Source organism: Chondrus crispus, genomic scaffold (genome assembly GCF_000350225.1).
Source record: "Chondrus crispus Stackhouse genomic scaffold, scaffold_312, whole genome shotgun sequence".
Classification (NCBI taxonomy): domain Eukaryota; phylum Rhodophyta; class Florideophyceae; order Gigartinales; family Gigartinaceae; genus Chondrus; species Chondrus crispus.
In genome coordinates this window covers 66,750-84,305 of record NW_005179195.1, presented here as the reverse complement: position 1 = coordinate 84,305, position 17,556 = coordinate 66,750, and the positions used below count along the sequence as shown (strand labels likewise).

The 17,556-nt window shown below is 49.9% G+C and overlaps 13 protein-coding genes; 5 read left to right on the top strand and 8 right to left on the bottom strand.

Annotated features, from left to right (window-relative positions):
• Positions 1 to 4,441: 4,441 nt before the first annotated feature.
• CHC_T00005785001 (hypothetical protein) lies at positions 4,442 to 5,230 on the bottom strand. Its single transcript, XM_005717315.1, has one exon. The coding sequence runs from the start codon at positions 5,228 to 5,230 to the stop codon at positions 4,442 to 4,444; it is 789 nt and encodes a 262-aa protein (XP_005717372.1).
• Positions 5,231 to 5,466: 236 nt separating this feature from the next.
• Positions 5,467 to 5,970, bottom strand: CHC_T00005784001 (hypothetical protein). Its single transcript, XM_005717314.1, has one exon. The coding sequence runs from the start codon at positions 5,968 to 5,970 to the stop codon at positions 5,467 to 5,469; it is 504 nt and encodes a 167-aa protein (XP_005717371.1).
• A 133-nt stretch (positions 5,971 to 6,103) lies between these two features.
• CHC_T00005783001 (hypothetical protein) lies at positions 6,104 to 6,289 on the bottom strand. The gene has a single exon (XM_005717313.1). It carries the CDS (start codon positions 6,287 to 6,289, stop codon positions 6,104 to 6,106), a length of 186 nt encoding a protein of 61 aa, XP_005717370.1.
• Positions 6,290 to 6,292: 3 nt separating this feature from the next.
• On the bottom strand, positions 6,293 to 6,547 carry CHC_T00005782001 (hypothetical protein). The gene has a single exon (XM_005717312.1). The coding sequence runs from the start codon at positions 6,545 to 6,547 to the stop codon at positions 6,293 to 6,295; it is 255 nt and encodes an 84-aa protein (XP_005717369.1).
• A 1,005-nt stretch (positions 6,548 to 7,552) lies between these two features.
• Positions 7,553 to 8,296, top strand: CHC_T00005781001 (hypothetical protein). XM_005717311.1 is given in 3 exon segments: positions 7,553 to 7,687; positions 7,835 to 8,098; positions 8,099 to 8,296. The coding sequence occupies 1 exon segment, from the start codon at positions 8,099 to 8,101 to the stop codon at positions 8,294 to 8,296; it is 198 nt and encodes a 65-aa protein (XP_005717368.1). The 5' UTR covers positions 7,553 to 7,687; positions 7,835 to 8,098.
• Positions 8,297 to 8,312: 16 nt separating this feature from the next.
• On the bottom strand, positions 8,313 to 9,377 carry CHC_T00005780001 (hypothetical protein). Its single transcript, XM_005717310.1, has one exon. The coding sequence runs from the start codon at positions 9,375 to 9,377 to the stop codon at positions 8,313 to 8,315; it is 1,065 nt and encodes a 354-aa protein (XP_005717367.1).
• Positions 9,378 to 9,465: 88 nt separating this feature from the next.
• CHC_T00005779001 (hypothetical protein) lies at positions 9,466 to 10,105 on the top strand. The gene is made up of 2 exons (XM_005717309.1): positions 9,466 to 9,871; positions 9,975 to 10,105. The coding sequence occupies exons 1-2, from the start codon at positions 9,466 to 9,468 to the stop codon at positions 10,103 to 10,105; spliced, it is 537 nt and encodes a 178-aa protein (XP_005717366.1).
• A 166-nt stretch (positions 10,106 to 10,271) lies between these two features.
• Positions 10,272 to 11,311, bottom strand: CHC_T00005778001 (hypothetical protein). XM_005717308.1 is given in 2 exon segments: positions 10,272 to 10,480; positions 10,481 to 11,311. The coding sequence occupies 1 exon segment, from the start codon at positions 11,309 to 11,311 to the stop codon at positions 10,481 to 10,483; it is 831 nt and encodes a 276-aa protein (XP_005717365.1). The 3' UTR covers positions 10,272 to 10,480.
• A 13-nt stretch (positions 11,312 to 11,324) lies between these two features.
• On the top strand, positions 11,325 to 11,550 carry CHC_T00005777001 (hypothetical protein). XM_005717307.1 is given in 2 exon segments: positions 11,325 to 11,402; positions 11,403 to 11,550. 1 exon segment carries the CDS (start codon positions 11,325 to 11,327, stop codon positions 11,400 to 11,402), a length of 78 nt encoding a protein of 25 aa, XP_005717364.1. The 3' UTR covers positions 11,403 to 11,550.
• Positions 11,551 to 12,233: 683 nt separating this feature from the next.
• Positions 12,234 to 14,264, bottom strand: CHC_T00005776001 (hypothetical protein). Its single transcript, XM_005717306.1, has one exon. It carries the CDS (start codon positions 14,262 to 14,264, stop codon positions 12,234 to 12,236), a length of 2,031 nt encoding a protein of 676 aa, XP_005717363.1.
• Positions 14,265 to 14,842: 578 nt separating this feature from the next.
• CHC_T00008876001 (WD40-repeat containing protein) lies at positions 14,843 to 16,309 on the top strand. Its single transcript, XM_005717305.1, has one exon. It carries the CDS (start codon positions 14,843 to 14,845, stop codon positions 16,307 to 16,309), a length of 1,467 nt encoding a protein of 488 aa, XP_005717362.1.
• Positions 16,310 to 16,536: 227 nt separating this feature from the next.
• Positions 16,537 to 16,697, bottom strand: CHC_T00005775001 (hypothetical protein). XM_005717304.1 is given in 2 exon segments: positions 16,537 to 16,580; positions 16,581 to 16,697. The coding sequence occupies 1 exon segment, from the start codon at positions 16,695 to 16,697 to the stop codon at positions 16,581 to 16,583; it is 117 nt and encodes a 38-aa protein (XP_005717361.1). The 3' UTR covers positions 16,537 to 16,580.
• A 35-nt stretch (positions 16,698 to 16,732) lies between these two features.
• Positions 16,733 to 17,542, top strand: CHC_T00005774001 (hypothetical protein). The gene has a single exon (XM_005717303.1). It carries the CDS (start codon positions 16,733 to 16,735, stop codon positions 17,540 to 17,542), a length of 810 nt encoding a protein of 269 aa, XP_005717360.1.
• The last annotated feature ends 14 nt before the right edge of the window (positions 17,543 to 17,556 follow it).

The window sequence follows — 17,556 nt, the reverse complement described above, 5'->3', positions numbered from 1 at the left end:
TGGGTTGAATGCCCCAACGAGAACGGTATGGCATACCCCCACGCACCCCGCACCCACGCAGAGGGGTAGAGTGGGCCTTTCTTTGATCTAGACCATTTTGAAGCCGTTAACCTTTTCGAGCCCGAGCTATAACTCTTGCTTACTCTTAACTCTTGACTGTAGAATATACAATTCCTGTACTCGCTTGTAACGTTACTTTTTTGTGGTTCTTCGTCGAGTGTAGCCTTTTCATTGAGACCATTTTAGTGTGGTTTTTTGTTTACCAAAACTGTGTAGAGTCAGAGAAGATTTGTACGTCAATCCCTATCTTCAGAAAAGTATAGTCTCACTGATTTGTAAAGTCGCATTTTGCAGATCGAACAGGATGAGCAGTACCAATTACGCAACAGTGGATGAGCTAGAGGAAGTCATTGATCTAACTCATCCACAGACGTCCCAAAGTGAAGACCAGAGAGTCTCCTCTTTCCCTTCTGATGTTCGAACTCCTATACTGACATCGTCATGTCATGATAAGTCACAAATTACTTCGGTCATGGACGTGAAGGAGACCAAGTGGCTCCCAAAGACTTCTGTTATTGGGATTATGAGAGAGTCTGCGTCTGTCATGTACCATGTTTGTTCAAGAATGATGGCAGAGAGCCTGCAATCTCATAATTCTCTCGTTATTTCCATGCTTGAAACAAGTGAAGATGGCGTTCTGCATGTAATCCGCGGTCAGACAAGCAGTCAGGTTTTAAATCAATTGGTTTATCGCTTCAAGGCTAACGGAAATTGGGATGGGCGCGTTCCATTTCTGGAAAGCAGCGAAATCATGCAGAAGCGGAGATACAAGTGCCTCGGAGTGAAGCATTGTGCGCTGGTACCATCTTCATTTAGCGGGAGAAACCATGGAAATAGTGAAACGTTTGAGCAGCTTCTTTCCGAACAGAGGGAGAGGAAGGATGGTAGCGCTTCTGCGAAGCATACCGCTAAGCGTTTGGCAAGGACTTTGTTTTTGTCGGTACAAAAAAAGTCAACAGTGCGGGTGGGTATTGTCAATACATCAGGACTCCAACTGCATCACAAGGAGCTCCAGGGGTAGTGAAAAAATGTCGAGGAGTCCCTAAATTAAGGAAAAACAGATCCACTGGAGAATATTTCCTTGGTTGTTCTGGTTTTCGAAAGGGAGATGGGGATAAACGGTCTAGCATCGAAGGTTGGGCGTCGCCGAAGCACTCATCTCAATCTCTACATGCGTTGACAGATGAGGCTCTGGTTGAATTGCAAGAGATGTTACATAGCGGGAGAGTCGCAGACTGCAGCAAAGAGGACTGTATGTTCTTCCTCAGCAAGGGAAAGAGAACTGCTCAATGTCCGGATCACGGAACATCTCTTATCGAGACTGGGGCTTGCCCTGTAAAATTAATCCTCATGCAACCGGTCGGTCAGGTGTCGTGCCATACCGCGGTCTACAAAAGAGGTGATATATTGCGAGGACTGCCTCGAGAACAAAACACAATTTGTTTTGCCTACTTTCAAGGAATACACAACCATCCCCCGCCACCCCCGCCTGTATCCTCTTTCGCGAAAGATACTCTTATTGTTGAAGAAGCTCGCAAGTCGAGAGGAGCCCCCGCAGCCCACATCAAATTGGAGGTTCAGAAGAAACTATTGCATAGCTTTGGAGCTAGAGGTTCCGGGGTTTCTGTAAGTGACCACAGAATTTACGATATCTGCACGGCAATGCAATCTGGCGCAAAAGAAAGAGAAAGCATTGGAACTTTGTTTGAAATGGCAGCGGATGAGAGAAACGAATATGTGAGAGAAGCCAGAACTGTGGAAAAAGGAGGAGCGGTGGTTCTTTTAGCAACTAATTCAATGATCGCAAAAGGAGCGACGTCATCTAGCTTTGCCGGAGATGCGACCTTCAAGACATTGGAAAATGACGTTTCTATGGTGAAGGTTGTCATGTCGACAAAAGAAAGTTTCAAGCCATTTCGATTGTCGGCTAAAGTTTCGTGGTATTTATACAATGTTGTAGCACAAGCTCATCCCGGCCTATCAGGAACGAAGGGAATTGTCGTCGCCAGATTCATGATGAACCGACTTACGCGTGATTCGTACTGTATGGGATGGAAACTGTTCCTGGATCACATGCAGACATACTGGAGAAGAGCTGTGAGTGCGCCGCAAAGTTTATGCTTAATACGCGTACCATACGTGTTCAATGTAGACCAATGCGGGATCCGGTGCATCGAAATCAGGTCAATAACTACTGACTTCGATGCCGCCGAAATAGAAGGAATTGCCCTGGCCCTTCAATCGACAATCGGAGGTTCAGCACGTATGCATGTGGAAAACATCATGATTGGTTGTACTGTTCATTTTGACAGGGATGCAAGGCGACGAGCGGCCCGACTACCGGTGAATATCAGAGATGTGTTCTATAGAACGATGATGAAAATGCGCAACTGCAGAAGCGTTATGGAGGCAAACGAGGCTCTGGACTACGTCAGATCGCTGGACAGGTCTTGGGCAGATTGGGTACTAAAATACCCCTTCAAGACGTTGGCAATTACAGCGTTTTCAAATATGGCTGATCAAAATTTCCGCACTGGATTTCAGGACACAAACATCGTTGAGAGCCAAAATAGGAGAGGACATCACATCTGTGGCGTGCAGATTAATCCAGCCATTGCCGCCAAACGACTCGAAGATCTCGACAACATTTCAGTCGAGGAATCGCTTGGATTGGATAGCGGGGTTGGCGCGTACAACATCCTTCGCAAGCGACAGCGGTTTGACTCTTTGGTTGCCCCATCTGGATCGAAATCTCCGCAGAAAAAACAGAAGAGATCCAAGTTTCTTGGTAATATCCCAGGCAGTTCCGAAAGAAAAATTAAAGCCTCCGTATCTCGTTCAGACACGAAGCATAAAAGTCGGAACACAATGAAGGGAGACTTGTTGGAAATGAAAATGATTCAGAAGAATGTAGCTGAGGCAATGAACGAAATTGTCGAAGAAGCTTCAGCTGTACAGATGGAAAAGCTTACCGATCTGACAATGAAAGTTGAAAATGCGTTATCAGCATTTGATGCCCGAATTGAGATTCTGAGTTGCCTGAAGGAAGTAACACAGGATCTTCTCCTGCGCAAAGTTATCTCGACGTTGTTCTTGAAAATTAAAACGAGTGGCGACGATATCAAGAATGCTCAAGGCTTGGAAAAGAATGATTCTGCCGTAAACTGTATTGATGTTGATGCTTCTGATAGAGATCTCTGAGTAGGCACGAAAGTAAAATGGTATCGAGACTTATGTGTTGAAGCTATCTGTGCTATCCTATTGAGTCCCATATTTCTTCTGAAGATCACCCAGCGACCTACGGACTTTGAAAAAGCGTATAGTCCTGTTAAAAGACTGACTAAACTACCACTTCGAGTATGGAACGCCCTGTTTCATGGGTCCTATACTCATGAATTGAGTAAGCCACCTGTTTTCAGGGTCGATGTTTGCATTTGTCCTTTGCTGAGGTGGTTAATGTTAAGTGAGCAGCAGGCAAATGTTAACTTGTTTACGGAATATGTAGTGTCAACCTCATTTTGAATATTGAATACCTTTTCTTGGGGGTTCGAAACTCATTATGAGTTTCGAACCCCTTTTTTTGGTATTCGAAACTCATAATGAGTTTCGAATACCTTTTTGTGGGGGTTCGAAACTCATAATGAGTTTTGGGTCCCTTTTGGAGTTTCAATACACATGAAGAGAGCACAGTAGGTATGTAGCCACGATCAAGCGTCTTTGCCATAGAAAAACACTCACTATCTTGAAGTCGCATTAAGTATATTAAAGTTTGCAGGATGTTGCCTTCTCATTTGCGCTTTATTACTAAGTAATTTAATCTCATTAGCGCAGCGTAATCCGTGACAGCTTCACCAATGGTAGAGAACTGGACTTTACAGATCGAACTCATGAGAATTGTTAAAACTTCATCTATTTGTATGATTTACCAAGATTGTATCGATTTTTCACTACCGAAAACAGTCCAGTTTATATCATCCAGAAGATCAAGTGCGGTACATAGGTAATATAGAGTGTCCATGCGCATGCAGCAGTGGAAATGGTATTCTCTATTGATTTGCCCAGTAGCGGGAACATGTTTACTAGAAAATTAGACGGGTGGTCAATGTTTACCCAGTGGCAAGTAAATGTTTACTAGAAAATTAGACGGTTGGTCAATGTTTACCCAGTGGCAAGTAAATGTTTACTTGTTGATCGGGGGTCAATTTTTACCCCGTGGAAAGTAAATGTTTACTTGTTGGCAAGTAAATGTTTACTTGTTGACGGATATTTGGACTGGACAGGCGGAGTGCTGTGATAGGTTGCAATACTTTGAGTTTTTCAAGAAATTCAATGGCTTCTTTTGCCCCTACTGTAATTGAGTTTATTGAGAATTGTATTAAAATCACGGTGCATATCGCGTATGATAAAAAACTTTATTTACAACCAGGGAGAACCCGGGGGGGGGAGGGGTCGTGGTAGATGTGATGGTGTTTGGTATTTTGTGTCGCTTCGGTTTGGTTGAGAACGCTGCGGCAGTGGTGCATGTGGGGTCTGTATTGCGGTCGTAGGGCGCAAAGTTGATGGTGCGGACTGTTTGGTATGTTCGCGTAACCAGATTGTAGACTTTGACATGTTTGGGGTCTATGTCGTACATGTACCTGACCGTTTGGGCACGTGGTTGCAGTTTCTGTTTGGGTGTTTTGAGGATAGGCACTGTGCCGAGCTGGCCGAATATGAGCAGTTTGTCGATGTCAGGCGGAGTGCCATGCCAGAGTGTGTATGGGATGTTCTGTATTGCGTGATGGTAGCTTATGTTGTATTTGAATACGGCATCTCGAACCGCGTCTTCCCAGTATGCCGGGGGCAGCTTGCTGTGTGCTAGAGCAGCTCTGGCCGAGTTCATTATGGTCCGGTTTATGCGCTCGGCTAGCGCGTTCTCCTGTGGTGTGTAAGGCGTTGACGGGCGGAATTGTATGCCGCGCTTCGCGAGGAACTGCTGAACGTACTTTGCGGTGTATTCTTTCGCGTTGTCGGTCGTGATGATTGTGGGGTACTTGGTTAGGAAGCGTGCGAGTGCTTCAATTGACGTTGTCAGGATGTGTGGGACTTGGGAACGTGCTGCCAGGAAGGAGATGAATGTGTAGCGGGTGGCCGTGTCAATGAGCGTTATGAAGTACTTGTTGCGCTGCATTGAGTTCGGTGTGATAGGACCGCAAACCTCCGATGATATGCTGTGGCCTATTTGCGTTTTGTGCTGTGCGCGGTTGTGCGGCGCTGCGGTTGTCTTGCCGTCGACGCAGCCGGTGCATGTTATCTTCGGTGGGTTGTGGTGGAGCTGTCGCGGTAGTGTGGGCAGCAGACCCTGGCGGGCCATGACGGCGATGGAGCGGGGACGGAGGTGACCGAGGCGCAGGTGCCATTCGTGCATCAGCTTGTGTTTGTTGCTGGGTGGGGTTGTTGGGGGTGTTGGGGCTCTGTTGCGGAGGTGGTTGTCGGTGTGCATTGGTGGTGTGAATCGGGTGGGTGTGGTTGTTGTTGGGTGTTTGGGACGAGGGGGTGGTTGGGATGAGGGGGTGGTTGGGATGAGGGGGGTTGGGATGGTGGCTGTGTTGGTGTTGTTGAATGGGGTTTATTGCGTTGTGTGGCTCTTGTTTTGTGGGGTGTGCTTCGGGCTGCTAGCACATTCCCTATGGGGCTATGGTGGCCAGGGGGCGGCTTGTTGCAGGTGGCGATGCGGTATTGACCTTGTTGGTAACGGGCTGTTAGTAGCGCCGGGGGCAATGGTGTTGGGTCGTGGAGCGTTGCTTTGGATGGTGTGAAGGTGATATGCCCGTGTTTAGTGAGGTCCTTGACGAAGAGTAGGTTGTGGTGCTGCTTGGGGACGCAGACAGTTTCGGTTGTGATGGGTTTAGGCGTCCGCTTGATCGTCATCTGACCATGTTGTGTTATGGGGCAACTCTGTCCCGTGGCGGTATATGTTAGTTTGCCTTTGGTGGCGCGCAGGTCGGAATGGGTGTTGTTGACATGCGTGGGGTATGCTCCCGAGTCTAGGATGAAATTGATCTTACCTGGGTGCTGCGTGTCGGTTTGTTGCTGCTGGGTGAGCGCTTGCTCGAGTTGCGCTAGGCGCGTGTGAAGGTCGTGGAGGTAGTTGGCGTCTTGGTTGATGTCGTCCTGCTGTGTGTCGTGTCTGTGTTCGGTGAGGTTGGCTGTGTACGGCGAGCGACGTTGGAATTGGAGGGAATAGCATTGGTTAGTGTCGTGCGTGATGCTTCCATGATGGATGCACCATTTGCCTGACCATCCTTTGGGTCTTTGGTGGTTCCTCGGTTGCTATTGCGGGCGGGGTGCCCGGCGGAAGGGCAGCTGGGGTTGGTATTGCGGTCGTTGGTTGTAGGGTGGGCGAGGCTGGTAGGGTTGACGTTGCGGGGGTCGCTGGACGGGTTGGGGGTGCTTGCGGCGGTGACGGTGCTATCGGTGGGGCGGCTTCCTGCTGCTTGTGTTGCATCAACATGACTTGACGGACATGGTTGGTAAATTGTCGAATGGTATCCGGGGGGTTACCGGCAAGCAGTACTGCGATCATTGCGAGGTTGGGGTGCGCACTGAGACCTTGAAGCAGGTAGTTGACTGTTGTTCTTTCCTTGGTGATGTTGGGGTAACTTGCGTTGATCATCTTTTGGCGAATGTCTAGATGCGTTTCTACGTACGCTGAGAAATCAGAACCAGGGAGAAATTTGTTAGATCGCGCCTCGACATCGAGGACTTCGTGGTTCTCAATGTTAGTGTCGTGGATGTTCGCGCGGATGCGCTCGCATATCGTGTAGAGAGATTCGCGGAGGATCGTGGGGGGTAGACGGGCAACGATGGCGGCTGGTAGGGTGGAGATGATCATGCGGCGGATTTGATCGGCATGTTTGTTGCGTACAGCTGTGATCGCAGGGTCGGTGGTGGGTGGAACGTTGGCTTCGAGTAGGTATGCGGCGTTGTTGGTGCGGGCGTGGACGAGAAGGGCGTCATACCAGTACGGATAGTTGGTAGGGTTGAGGTTCGGGAGTTGATCGTTGGTGTTCATTGTGTTGTAGGGTGGGTGTGGTTGCGTTGTGTCGGTTGGTGTGTGGTTGTCTTTTGCTGTGAGTTGCGCTTGATGTGCGAGATGGGCTGTGTGTTCGGTGAGTTCTTGGTAATAGGCGCGTCGTTGCGCTCTGATTGTTCTTGCTGTTGGTTTCGTTGTGGTTGGAATGGTTGTTGGACTGGAGGTCGCAGTGGTTTGGTTAACGGGGGCCCATGACCTGTGACGAAAGAGTCTCGTGCCTCCCTCCGGCCCGGCACCGCCGGCCGGGGGGACGGCGAGCTTTTATTCAATCTGGACAGCTAGGGCCACACTAATTGGTGTGGCCTTTGTGGGGCATCACACTGTCCATTGTCACTTTAATTAACTCTTCCCTTTCTCGAAATTCCCTGAAATCTCACAAGCAGCGCTGCACTGGGTTTGGCTCCACGTTACCGTCAACAGCTTGCTTCGGCAAGGGTGATATCATCGCACCGCCCGTTATTGCGATATTAACAAGGACATTTGTTGCAGTCAACATGAGCGATTCTTGTGCTGAAGACCTCATGAAGGTGGCAATTGACGAGGCGTGCCGTGGTATGTTCACTGTTGCGCTCTGTTTTGACATGAAGACGCTGCGCATCAGCCGGACGTCACTTCTGACCTTATGGGGTGCTTCAATGGACGGCTACTTCAGGAGTTGATCTTACCAATTTTTGAAACACTCCTGCGGTGCATGTTTAGGTGTCACAATGGGCGAGGGTGGCCCGTTCGGAGCTGTCGTAGCACGAAACGGGGAAATCATATCGAGGGGGCACAACCAAGTCTTGCAAACCAATGACCCAACGGCACACGCCGAGGTAGTGGCCATCCGCAAGGCATGCGCGAAGCTAGGCCGATTCTCCCTTCACGACTGTGTCCTCTATTCGTCATGTGACCCATGTCCGATGTGCTTCTCTGCAATCCACTGGGCTAAGATCCCTCGCTGCGTCTATTCAGGCTCTCCAGATGACGCAGCTGCAGTCGGCTTTGACGATCGTTTTTTGTATGACACACTTCAGGGCAAGGCAGAGGAAAAGAAATGTAACTTTGAGGAAGAAAAGCACCCCGATAGTGACATTCCGTTCAACCTCTATATCAAAGCGCTCGCTATGGACAAGTCAGGAAGGTATTAGATGTGTTTTGTCTTATCTCACTCGCACGTGAATGCACCAAAATCTCCTCATGAATATTCGTCCCAATCATACTCTTGCGCTTCGTCCCACATGGCTTCCATGTCTCTCCTCCACTTAGTACCGGTGTTTCTCATTTTGATGCAACTGGCGGGATCCACTGTCTCCAACCCGTCCCCAGCACCAGCTTTGCAGTCTACAAGAATTGCGATAGGTTCATTTGCAAGACACCAGACTAGACGATAGCCCACGCGTGCTGCCACCTCAGTCAAGGATGTCACGCTCGCACCCGAGTAGTCATGCCCGATACCTTGTGCACCTTCCAAGCGTTCACTGAGCGTACCCCTGCGCAAAGAGGTCCTGACTGCTTTGACGTGAGAGCCCCAGTAATCTTCATATCTGACCACAAGCACCCTGGGCTTCAAGCTGGCATTCAAACTCGACATGATTGCAATGTCGTCCCCGCCATGTGCAAACAGTACCACCAAGTCCACGACGCCACCAATACCGACTGTGCGAGTTGTCGCGGGTAGCCCGGTACTTACCACGCGTCCTGCGTCTAGTACTTGTACTCCAGCTTCTGACCATCGACTGAGCGCATGGGTAGCCTTCTGCTCATACCACCTCTGAGCTGCATCGTATCCCGCCCAGCTTTCAACCAAGGTTACGACACGCCAGCCTTGATGAACGGCAAACATTGTGCAAATTTTCGCATCATCATTAGAATGAAGTTCCACCGCAATTCGGTTACGCGCTCCAATAATCGAGAAGATATACAGCAAGACTCCATCCGTGTGGGTATTTGCGTGAAGTGAAAACTCCAGGGATCTACGCCCACGGCGGGAGAGCGTAGGGAGGCAATTGGTGTGTGATAGGAGGGAGGATGAGAGGCGACGAACGACGGCATGCCTCGGGGATAGCGGAATTGTGTCAACGGACGACGAGGCAGATATGCCGAGGTTTTGGATTACATGAAGCAGAAGTGCATGTGCTTGTCGTGTAGCAGTGCAATTTCGCACCAAGAAACGCTGAAATACTAGCCATTGAAGATAGACAGTGAGGGCAGACAGAGTGAGGACGATGAAGAATTGAAGGCGGGCGCGCTCTAAGCGCATTGTAGTTTTCTTGCAGGATGAAACGCATTGCCACTAAACAGCAGAAGTTGCACAATGTGCCGCGATCATTCGCAGACCTGTGTTTAACATGGATACCAATGTGAGCATATCTGAATTATTGTTTTTTTTTTTTTTTTTTTGTTCCCTGTTTGTACGCTTGGTAGCATCCGGATTTACTGTACAAATGAGTCCTGACTTTCTGATACTGTGCTGCCGCTTTGGCGCAATCCTTCTATCCCTGCCAACAGAACTGCTGCCTTATCAGGTCAGCAGCAAGGGATCCCTTATCCACCGTGGGAACGGCGTGTTTGTAAAAGATATGGAAAGCGAGCAAGTGGTCGATGGCATCGCGCAGGCAGCCAAGGATGTCTCCCTCGAGGCCACAACCTCGGAAATGGAGCTCAAGCCGATCCACCTCATTGTCATGGTGATCACCCTACTGCATGCTGTTTGCATTGGCCTTTGGTTTCTTGTGTATCTGGGCGGAGCGAAAGGTACGTTTTTGTGAACACATTCTCATTCCTGACTTCAGTTTCGGGGTCAGCCCTGTGGCTTCTATTGACGAACCTTGACTTGCTTTGAATCTGGTTTTCGTAGATGGGACGGGCGCAGTGCCGGCCGAAGAATCTAGGGCTTCGACGTCTTCAAAGACTACGACAGGGGCTGGAGCATCTTCAAGTGATGCAGGGAGAGAAGACGTGAAACCGGAAGACAAAAAAACACAGTGATATCGTATCGTCTACGTTGTTTGTTCCTACTAAACGAGTGGCATGCGGTGGCAATAGTCAAATAATTGACATATTCGTTGTTGTTTTGGAACCAAAAGGAGTAGAACAGTCGGAACGGACGAGCACAAAAGCTAAAAAGGACGACGGAAGCACGTCGGGGGTATAGTTTAGGGAAAGAACAATCTCTTTTGGTTTTTACCATCACATTGGTGCTGGCCGCAATAGCAATACGTAGAGTAATAACCACACAGGCCGGGGCTGCTTTTCGAGCGTGGCCAAATGATGCATTATACGTGGTGGTCGTGGCAACTTGTGGCTAATGTATCAAAATGGGTGGAAAGTATCGACAGAGGCGCGACGTCTGCCCTGCTATGGCTAATAGAAAACGACACCTCCAGGAATCTTCGTCCCGATTCTTACAGGGGATCTCGTATTCCTCTGCGTACTCGTCCAATGACCACCAATGGTGAAGCCTGTCCCCTTTTCGGTACCTGGAGGTAGGGCCTTGGCAATGCTTAACCAGTTCGGGGAGCTACCTGCGCAAACAGGGTATTGTAGCATCGAATTGCGAGCCTTGTCGCTGCTGGAGGGCGTAAGACGCATGGCCACGGATCTATTGAAGGTTTCATTTGTGCGCCAACAGCCTTTGTAGTACTGGTAAGGAACAGTGAAATCTCCAAAGTTCTCGTGGTACTCGTCGGATTGGACAAACCAGTCAATGCATGCGTCATAGCCTTTCGAGTGATAGACATTCATCGCAGCGGCATATTCATTCTTTGAGGAAGGTGCACGGGCGAGGAGATGCTTGAATGCAAGCTCTATGAAACGGTACTGGGAGACGGGGTTAAAGAAGCGCGAACTGTAGGCGTGGGATTTAGCGATGGCTGCGACGAATGCGCGGACATTTCCGGTTTGGCAAAAAGTGGCTTCGGGTGCAGCGAGCTCGGCGCGTTCAGACTCCATGAGATAGGCGTTGCCCAAGACTTGATTGAACACCGCGGAAATCACGTCGGCTTTGTCAGAAGGCATGGAGGTTGGAGCTGGCGTGAGAACACCGTCAATGGAGGAGAAGGCCATGGTGATGGCAGGCGTGCGACGGGCCGCACTAGTTGTGCGGAGAGCGATGGACGGACATAGTGGAACAGCGCTGGCTTGTAAGAAAGACGACGAATGGGAAACGGCAGCAGGAGAAGCGAAGGCGCTCATGTTGTGGCGCGGCATGATTCCTTTGGGTTCGGAGGGCTCCGGGAGGATGACACTGAAGGAAGGCAAGCCGTGTGCCGATGAACACTCATAATTGGAGACGGGTATTAGACATGAGTTGGTTGGCCATGAGGGTTTTGCTCCCGCTGCTCGGAGAGTTCGTGATCTCACGATGAAAGTGGATTTATTCGCCCGTACGCACGTCTTAATTTATCCAAAAAAAATCCAAAAAATAGATATATGCGAAAAAGGCGAAAAAGTAACATATAAATAATGAACAGTTTCACCCGTTAGCACAAATCAGGACGCAGAGTCCTGGGGGGTCTATGGTCTAGAGGTAAGATTCTTGCTTTGGGTGCAAGAGGTCCCGGGTTCGATTTCGAAAGAGTTCCCCGGTAGTCCCCGTAAGCGCTCGTGAAGCGCTTTTTTTTTACTTGGGATTGGGACTCGGGATGCCGCGATTTTACTCCTTTCTCCGCAAACGCGCCACGACAGCCGACCGACGTTTCCTTACCTTGATACCCATGTGTAGTGATTCGCTTCAGACCTTATGCAGCATTTGCATCATGATGCCTTTTCATGAGGCCTTTTCATGACTGGCGTGTCCTTCATGCCCTTTTGCCTCAAAGGCCTCTGCACATATTTTCATTCCAGAAGCGTGCAGCAGATCAACTTTCAACGCGGGGGAGATGGGCGTCAAGTCGGCAGGTAGGATAGCTAATGTACTTCAGAAGCAACTTTTTCTGTAGGATTGACCAGGCAAGCGAATGCATCCGCCGTAAGCAACGGGCGTTCTTTTTTGCATGTTCGCATACTCTAGAAAGGATGTGGACCACTCTTTGAGGTTCTGCAGTGTCCACCGAAATCCATGGCAGGGGTGCTAGCATTATCGGAATTGTTTACCCAGACAACAGACATGCTTACTTTACCCAGCAACAGTGGCCTGCTTCTCCTTCCACCGTCTGGCGGCCTTCAACAGCAGCAGGCCCGTTTCCGCAACATCCTCCTCCTGTTCAACAATAGTGACCCAATAGTCTTCCCACCCAATGTGTGTACCATCAGCTGATATCCTCGGCCTCTTTCGCCGCACCCTCTTCGGCAACCAACTTTGCGCCTTCGCAACATCCCCGCTTTCGCTTCTTTCCCACAGCACCCAAGCCTCTACCATTGTCCTCAACTCTTCAGCCCACTTCCCACCATGTTCCACAGCCCGTCCTCGCAGTTCTCGCGCTCCCCTCTCCCAAACATCCCTCCCCGCAACCGTCCCGTATTCAACCCACGCTCGCGCCCCGCTACACTCCTTTGCATACCTCTCATAAATCTCTCGCATCTCGTCCAACCCCTTGATTTCCCTTTCCGCAGCCACATATCTCGCCCACATTTCCTCTCCCCCAACCCCTGCTTCCACGGCAACGCCCAGCACACCTGCCGCTCGCGCCAGTTCACCCATCTCCTTCTCGAATTCTGCAAACTCCTCAAATCCCTCCGTCCCGCCGCGCTCCACTTCTCGTTCAACCCATCCTTCGTACACCTTCCTCGCCCTTCCAAACTCTCCAAGCCCCCGCTCCAGCTCCACGTATGCACGATATATCTCCACCTCCTCTCGTGCCCCAACCCCGACTCCGAGCCCTGTTCCCAACGCCTTTCGGGCCCCGGGGACATCTTCCATTCGTACGCGACCTTGGGCGTATAGCACCCATATACGTCCCCCAACCCATTCCCACCCGCCTTCCTTCCGCTTTCCCACCGCTCTCACAGCCCGTTTATATATTTCCACTCCGGCTTCTGGGGTTCCCTCACTCATCTCTGCCCATATGGCATAGGCAATCCACAGATACATGTATCGACCCCATCCACTCTTTGCCTGAGCCGGCGGCTTGTTTGTTACAGCCTGTTCATAAGTATCTCTAGTGCGCTCTATCCCCGAATGACCTTCCTCTAGCAATAGCAGATCAAACCATGAATCGTAGTCGTGTCCGTTCTCCTTTACACGTTTTTGTAGCTCCTTTCGTTTCTTCCGCACTACAACCTCCTCCACCATGTCTCGCTCGCCTTGTTGTTTCTCAAACGAAATGAACGCTCTCTCCAAACGCTCAACCTCCACACCTTCATTGCCCAGCTTTTCTATGGCATATTTGTAAATCGCACGAGCGCGTTCAGTTTGCTTTCGGCGTTCTTCGAACCGCGCAAAGGAAAGGAAGAGTCCGGCAGTCTGTTGCCCGGTAGGCAAGTCCTGGCATGACCGTTCGTAAACCCCTCGAGCACGCCCCATCTCTCCTTGCCTCTCTTCAAACTTGGCATACTTGGTGTACGAGTGCGACGTTTGGTGTGCACGAACTAATTCTTCATATACACTCCGCGCTCGCCCATATGCGCCATGCCGCAGTTCGAACCGTATGAAAGCGAAAAACGCAGACGGACCGGGCATCCACTTGAGCCATCGCGAGTAGACGAGACGCGAGAGCTCAACCTGATCTAGGAGTTCCTCGAAGTGGGCATATTTGAGCCACAGTTGATCCACTCGTGGCAAGAGCGCCACGGCGCGGTCAAGCACGTTCCTCGCGTGGTTGATAAACCGATGTCGCATTTCCATTTCCGCATACCCAAGCCATATGGCAGGGTTTCGGTATTCGTTGTCGATAGCCCTTTCCAACACAGATCGTGCCCTTGTAAATTCCTCCTGGGACTCCTCCCAACGAGCATACCGTATCCAGAGAGGCGTATGCGAGCGATTGCGAACAATGCGCATTTCGAACTGCTTCCGCTCTGTCCGTTGGTACTCTTGCAATTCTTCTTTATCTGTGATCTGCTGTTTCGGGACTGCAGAGGGCCCGGACTCTTTGCGTTCCCATGCCTCGCGTAGAAGCTGCTCGGCAGTGATTTGTACCTTGGCAGGGGCTTTATTCTTTACGGTCACAGAAGAAGGTCGTCGTACATCAGAGAGTAATTCTTCCATGATGCGCTCTTGCTCGAAGATATTGAACTTGGATGGGCTACGCGTTTGTGTACGGATACGTGAATATTCTTCACGTAGCCTGAGATTCTCTGACTAACGGTAGAATCCTTCAATCGATAGTCATGAGAGCTATGTCGCAGGATTTTCAGAAGACAGAGTAAGTCCAGAGAGTGGTTTACAAACGCTGGAGGAGTCCTTGAGGCAGAAACATGTTGGAGCTGGAGAGCGTGAAGTGAACAAACCTTGGCTGTTTATGAAATAGGGGCCTTCTAGCCAGGCTCACATAAAAAATACCAAAAAACAAATCGGCTTGCCGGGCCGATATCCAGCCATGATCCCACACAGTCCCCAAAATTACCATCCCCATCTTGTTTTACGCCGCCGCCAGCAACAGAGGAGCAAAAGATCTTGCTCCCAACGAGAGGCACTCTCTATTGATTTGTTCGAAGATTGACCGCAAGCCACTGCAGCGGAGACAGCGGCACTAGTTTCGATTTCGATCTCACATTTGTTCAAACGCAGCCCACAAGCCGCCGTGCCACCGCTTACATTGCTTTTGTGCTCATAAGCCCAGAAGAATGGCAAGCACGGATGTCGCCATGGATAAGGGCGAGACAACAATAATTCAATTTCAGTCTGCTGAGGGTGAGAAAGCCGGTCCCTCTCTTGATATACCACTCTCCTCAACTCCTGAACAACTCACAAGTCTCCTAAACGAATTACTCGAAAATGACGAGCCACTGCCGTATGCATTTTTTCTTAGCGACTCCCGGGAAGAGGTTACAAAGTCGCTCAAATTGGCAATGAAGAGTGTGTCTGTGGGAAAAGAGAAGATATTGTCCATTACGTTTCAGCCACAGTCACTGTTCCGCGTTCGCTCCGTTACTAGATGTACATCCTCTTTACCTGGACACGAGGAAGCTATTCTCACCTCTGCTTTCTCTCCAGATTCCAAGTCACTGGCAACAGGGTCTGGAGATACTACCGTACGATGCTGGAATCCGGAATCGCAGCTTCCCGACAAGACGCTGAGGGGACACAAGCAGTGGGTGTTAGCCATTTGCTTTTCTCCCGACGCTTTGCGGCTCGCTACTGCTTCGATGGATGGTTCGGTTAGAGTATGGGATCCGACGCTAGGCGAAATCATAGGGAAGCCTTTGCTAGGGCATAAGAAGTGGGTTACCTCACTCTTTTGGCAACCATACCATCTATCCACCAAATGCACTCACCTTGTTTCTGCATCAAAGGACAATACGTTGAGAATATGGAACACTGCGGCTTCGACGTGCTACAAGGTGTTAGCAGGCCATAGCGCAGCCGTCACGTGCGTCAGGTGGTCTGGTGAAAATGTCATCTACTCTGCTTCTCAAGATAGAACGATAAAGGTTTGGGACCCGCAGACGGGGCTAGTTGTTCGTAACATTAGTGCTCACGGTCATTGGATAAATACCATGACTCTGAACACAGACTATGTTTTAGGATGCGGGGCGTTCCCGATGTTGGACGAAGCAACTGGTTACATCGCGAAGAAACTCGACGCGGTAGTTGCGAGCAGAAGGTATGAGGATGTCAAGCGGAAGATGGTGGGTGGGAAGGAACGACTAATCACTGGCTCTGATGACTTTACTCTCATCATGTGGGAGGACCTCGCAAATAACCTGTCGAAACATGCGAAGCCCGTGACTCGCATGACCGGACACCAACAACTCGTCAACGATGTGCGCTACAGTCCGGACGGAGTATATATCGCATCAGCGAGTTTTGACAAGAGCGTGCGGTTGTGGGATGGAGCTTCAGGTAAATTCCTCTTCACATTCCGAGGACATGTTGGTGCTGTATATCGAATTGTTTGGTCTGCTGACGCGCGCCTGTTGCTCAGCGCGTCTAAAGACAGCACCTGTAAAGTCTGGGAAATGAGAACGAGAAAACTGAAATCAGATCTGCCTGGTCATTCGGATGAAGTTTACACCGTGGACTGGAGCATCGACGGAAAGAGAGCAGTTTCTGCGGGGAAGGATAAAGTAGTTAAGATTTGGCATCATTAAAAGGCCTACCTACTTGTACCAACTTCTGTTTCGTGAGTACATACTCTTGAGGTTTCTAATGGCAACTTCAAATTGACAAATACACTGAAGGAATCGCTGATGGCCTCTGTTGATGTTTTGGGGAATGTGCGGCCTGGTGGACGATTGACGTAATGCTCAGCGTGGAAGTGGAGGTAGCGTAGCTATGTACGGTAGCGTGTGATAAGACGTTTCTTCTTCATCAGAGATATCAAAATTTTTGTTTACAAAAAAGGGAACTTGGTCTGAACACTCACCATTCCCCTATGATTCCATTAACGCTGCAGCAAGACAGCAATTTGATCCGTGCATCACAGGCTTCCCAAGTTTTCGAAAGCTGCGTCACAAAGGGAAGGAAGGGTCTGGGCATATCAACTGCGATAGCCGGCTGAGGCCTGAAGGAGAATGCCTTTGATCGCGTGTCCAGCGTTGTCCCGGAGTCTGGTCCGTTTTGCGATGAGTTACCAACCTCCACCCTTTGCTTTCGCATTTAACTCATCGATTGCAGGTCAACTCAATCGCAATCGCACCAATTCGTCAAGTAAGAATCGCGCTTTTCAAAGTGGGGCGAATATGAAATCAGAAATCGCCTCTGGCGTGAGACAATCGACGCGATCGCGGCTGCCACGCCTTTGGCTGCCAAACACTTCGGCTACTCATCAGCTTGGCACGCTTCTAGGCCAAGATGCTCGTCCCTCAGATGTAATTCTCCTTTCCGGCTCTCTTGGAGCGGGGAAAACTTGCTTTGCGCGTGGTTATATTCAGACTGTCCGAGGCGATACGGCTATAGAGGTGACATCTCCAACGTATTTGCTGGTCAATACATATCCTCCCAGTTTCAAACAGAAAGGCCCCACTGTATATCACATGGATCTTTGGCGTTTGGATCCTGGCACGAGGCGAGCCATAGTAGACTTCAGTGAGGTATTCGGAAAGCACATCAGTCTTATTGAGTGGCCCGATAGACTTCAAGATGAGTTGCCTTCTGAGCGCCTAGAAGTACTCATTGAGTACCCAGAGAGACATGCGGAGGTGGATGAAAATGACCCATGGGGCTTTGGCACTGAGGATGTTGACGGCTTGGGATCTGCACGGGACGGTCGATTCGCAACGCTGCAACCCGTCGGAAGGTCATGGGAAGAACGGATAACAAAACTTCGCGACGAAGTTGCAGTTTTGGATGAGGCAGGGCGGCTCGTCATTTCAGAACAATAAGAATGCAAAACCCG

Coding starts and splice junctions, on each gene's coding strand:
- CHC_T00005778001 (XM_005717308.1), bottom strand. CDS start 11,311: ATGAGCGCCTTCGCTTCTCCTGCTGCCGTTTCCCATTCGTCGTCTTTC.
- CHC_T00005784001 (XM_005717314.1), bottom strand. CDS start 5,970: ATGACGATCAAGCGGACGCCTAAACCCATCACAACCGAAACTGTCTGC.
- CHC_T00005777001 (XM_005717307.1), top strand. CDS start 11,325: ATGATTCCTTTGGGTTCGGAGGGCTCCGGGAGGATGACACTGAAGGAA.
- CHC_T00005783001 (XM_005717313.1), bottom strand. CDS start 6,289: ATGCTATTCCCTCCAATTCCAACGTCGCTCGCCGTACACAGCCAACCT.
- CHC_T00005775001 (XM_005717304.1), bottom strand. CDS start 16,697: ATGCCCAGACCCTTCCTTCCCTTTGTGACGCAGCTTTCGAAAACTTGG.
- CHC_T00005776001 (XM_005717306.1), bottom strand. CDS start 14,264: ATGGAAGAATTACTCTCTGATGTACGACGACCTTCTTCTGTGACCGTA.
- CHC_T00005781001 (XM_005717311.1), top strand. CDS start 8,099: ATGACGCAGCTGCAGTCGGCTTTGACGATCGTTTTTTGTATGACACAC.
- CHC_T00005779001 (XM_005717309.1), top strand. CDS start 9,466: ATGGATACCAATGTGAGCATATCTGAATTATTGTTTTTTTTTTTTTTT. Junction 9,872..9,974: donor GTATCTGGGCGGAGCGAAAG/GTACGTTTTTGT, acceptor TGGTTTTCGTAG/ATGGGACGGGCGCAGTGCCG.
- CHC_T00005782001 (XM_005717312.1), bottom strand. CDS start 6,547: ATGCAACACAAGCAGCAGGAAGCCGCCCCACCGATAGCACCGTCACCG.
- CHC_T00005785001 (XM_005717315.1), bottom strand. CDS start 5,230: ATGCAGCGCAACAAGTACTTCATAACGCTCATTGACACGGCCACCCGC.
- CHC_T00005780001 (XM_005717310.1), bottom strand. CDS start 9,377: ATGCGCTTAGAGCGCGCCCGCCTTCAATTCTTCATCGTCCTCACTCTG.
- CHC_T00005774001 (XM_005717303.1), top strand. CDS start 16,733: ATGCCTTTGATCGCGTGTCCAGCGTTGTCCCGGAGTCTGGTCCGTTTT.
- CHC_T00008876001 (XM_005717305.1), top strand. CDS start 14,843: ATGGCAAGCACGGATGTCGCCATGGATAAGGGCGAGACAACAATAATT.